The sequence below is a fragment of the Pteropus vampyrus genome, unplaced genomic scaffold (assembly GCF_000151845.1).
Source record: "Pteropus vampyrus isolate Shadow unplaced genomic scaffold, Pvam_2.0 Scaffold226, whole genome shotgun sequence".
Lineage (NCBI taxonomy): Eukaryota > Metazoa > Chordata > Mammalia > Chiroptera > Pteropodidae > Pteropus > Pteropus vampyrus.
The window spans coordinates 1,066,856-1,069,675 of NW_011889007.1; the positions used below are offsets into that span (position 1 = coordinate 1,066,856).

General features: G+C 63.1%; 1 protein-coding gene across 2 annotated transcripts in view; it reads right to left on the reverse strand.

Moving 5' to 3' along the window:
* Positions 1-2,820, reverse strand: part of MLLT1 (MLLT1, super elongation complex subunit) — a 58,859-nt gene that overhangs the window by 14,304 nt on the left and 41,735 nt on the right. Inside the window, exon 4 of one of the 2 annotated variants that reach the window (XM_023538553.1) lies at positions 1,164-1,289. The exons of the other annotated variant lie outside the window; for it this stretch is intronic. Within the exon in view, the coding sequence (XP_023394321.1) occupies positions 1,164-1,289 (126 nt within the window). The remainder of the gene's footprint in view (positions 1-1,163; positions 1,290-2,820) is intronic. 2 annotated transcript variants of the gene reach the window in all.

Consider the following 2,820-nt stretch of genomic DNA (forward strand, 5'->3'; position numbering starts at 1 on the left):
GCTTTTGGGTGACTTGCAAGTAACACACAGAAGAAATGAAAATTCCTACCCTTCCTATTTTGCAACGACTTCCGGAAAACTGTGAGTGGCGGAGAGAGAAGCTGCCAAGATCTCTAGCAAGGATCCCTCTTCCACGTGACCTCCGTCGGCTCAGGAGGACGGGCCCAGGAGGCCGGTGTGGGGAAGACCCCAGAGCTGCATTCCGTGCTCGAGACTGGCCTCATGCGTCTTGAGGGCTTTATCAGACGAATCTGAGGACTTCAGAGACTGACCGGCCTTACGGAAAGCGCCAGAAAGACCCTGCCTGGGAGACGTGGTGCTCCGCCAGCACCGCTGCTGAGTAAGGCTGTGCCCCAGGCTCACGACACCCCGCAGGTGAGTGAAGCAAGAAGAACACAAAGACGAGAAGTGCATAAACTTGTGGGGTCGGCGACGCGAGACCAAGCAGCGGCCCCAGGACAGAGCTGTGTGGGCGGTGGCCGGGTACGGGACGCACGCTCAGAGTCGATGTGCACATCGTGACACCGGCGAAGGGCGCTGGCAGCCACTCCGGGACGGCTCAGAGAGTCGTCTCACGAAGCGGGGGGAGTGCCACCCGCCTGCGGGGGCCGAGCGAAGACAAGGACACGTTTCTTCTCAGGGGAGTCGGCCCGCTTGCTCACACGGTCCCGCCTGCCCCCACAGAAGCCGTCTCTGCCGAGAGCCGCTGCGGCAGAAAGAAGTGCGCCTGGAACAGCCCAGGGAAGACGCACCCAGCCCTGGCAACCGGGCATCCCGGCTGAGTGCAGGAGGCCTGACGGGGTGGGCGTGGTGGCCGCAATGGACACACTCTGTCCATGGCCCCCCAAACTCACGAGACTGCCTCGGGGCTCTGTCTGAGGGACTCGGCAGAGGGGGGAGGTTGGGGCAGGTGCTCTGGCCTCAAGAGGAATAGGGACAAGAGCCTGCGATCGCCAGGATGTCCTGTGTAATCCAGGAGGAGCCGACGCTTCTGACTAAGTGGCAGAGAGCAGCCGGGGGAGCACGGAGAGCTCCAAGAGCAAGATGCCGAGGGGAAGAGTCCGGGGAAGGAAGGCTCAGCCCTGCAGAGGGGGCGCCCTGAGCCCAGGACCCTCCGCTGGGCCCCGGTGCTCCCACGAGACTGGGCCTTCCACCTCACTAACCTTGGAGCCGTGGGACGGTTTGGTCTTCTTGGGGTCAGAGAAGGCAGAGAGTGGAATTGTGGGTAACATGGGGTAGTCAGGACTGGGCCTGGACACCGTTTCTGCTCCTTCGGGCATTACCATCACCTAGTGATAAAGAAGAGACAGACGTTATCAACGAGCAAGGAGGCAGGATGGACATCCGGTGGGCAAGAGGATTCGGCTTGTGGGACTGTGGCTGGAGGTGTCAGGGCGTCCTTCTGGGGGAGCAGGCCAGGGAGAGCCTGGGTGCTGAGTGCTCGGAGCAAAGCAGGCTCACAGCAAGAGCAAAGAGAAGCAGGGTCCCAGGATGGCTGGGCCCGGGTGCGGCCGGCGTGACCTCGGGGAAGAGAGCGCTGGGCCACGAAGACCGGCAGAGTGTGCAAGAGGCACGAGGAGGCAGCTGCGGCCAAGGCCGACATGAGCGCTGCGGTTGAGAAAGACCAGAAGCACGAAGGTGAGAAGCCAGGCAGACCCCGCACCGGCAGGCGCGTGGCGGAGGAAACAGCTTCTGCGGGACGTGAGTGCGCGCGGCTTCGCCGGGTCCCATGTCTCCTGAAGAACCAGCCCTCTTCCACCGCCAGGTGGCTGAGGCTGACTGAAACGGAGCGAGCGGGGAGGCCGAGGCAAGGGGGAGCCGCATGGAGGCTGGCCCAGCTCTCTGCAAAAGCCACCTGGCTGGAGCCTGCGGGGTGGGGAGTGCGCTCTGCCTTCATTAACTACGAGGCAGGGCCTGGGCTCCTGCCAGGAGCTGCTCCTGAAAACACCCGCCCAGGTCCAGCGAGGCTCCTGTGGTACCTGCTGGAGGGAGAGAAGACTGAGGAGCAAGTCTGCCGAAGACCCGCACTGGAAGTTCACACTGATGGCGGTCAGCCACTCAGAAGGAACCTTCCAGATGGCGACGAGATAGAACAAAAGAAGAAAGCGCACGTAAAAGCAAAATGCGAGAAAAAGACCTTTAGCTGGTAGGACACACACCATTAACGACCTCAGGCACCTGAGACGCCTTGACGAGCCCGACCTCTCATCTGAGGTGGCTGATGTCACGGTCACGGTCACGGTCACGGGACTCCGAGCTGAAAGCAGGGCACTGGAGCCCTTTGCGCCACGCCCCAACCCCGACTCCGGGCAGCGAAGCCGGAGGCCGAGCCGCTCGCCAGCTTGTCCAACCACAACGCTCGTAAGCAAGGCTGCCAGAACGCGGCAGACCCTGGCCGGCGCGGCCCGGACTGTGAGGTCTCAGGACATCGCCAGGCTCGAAGGCCAGCAAGACACACGCGGCGCTGGAGAAGCAACCGACAGCCAAGGCAGGAGCGGACAGCTGCGGTCTCCCGGGACGCCGGAGCCCGTCACTCGTCTCCTTCCGCCTTCCCTCACGTCTCTCTTCTCTCCTTCACAGGAAGGTCCTAGCCTGACGCCGTTTCGGGACAGTGCAGCGCGCGCCCTGCGTCTGCCCCGCTTCTCCCTAGCGGCCCTTTAAGAAACGGTGAAGTGAATGAATGGACCCGCTTCCACCTCCGGCCCGGGCTCGACAAGGACACGTCTCACCCAAGGGAAATGCAGACCCTCAGCTGCCGAGGAGGCCGAGGCCGAGGACGAGGCACTGTGCTGAGGGGAGAAGCAGCCGACTGTCCCGAGG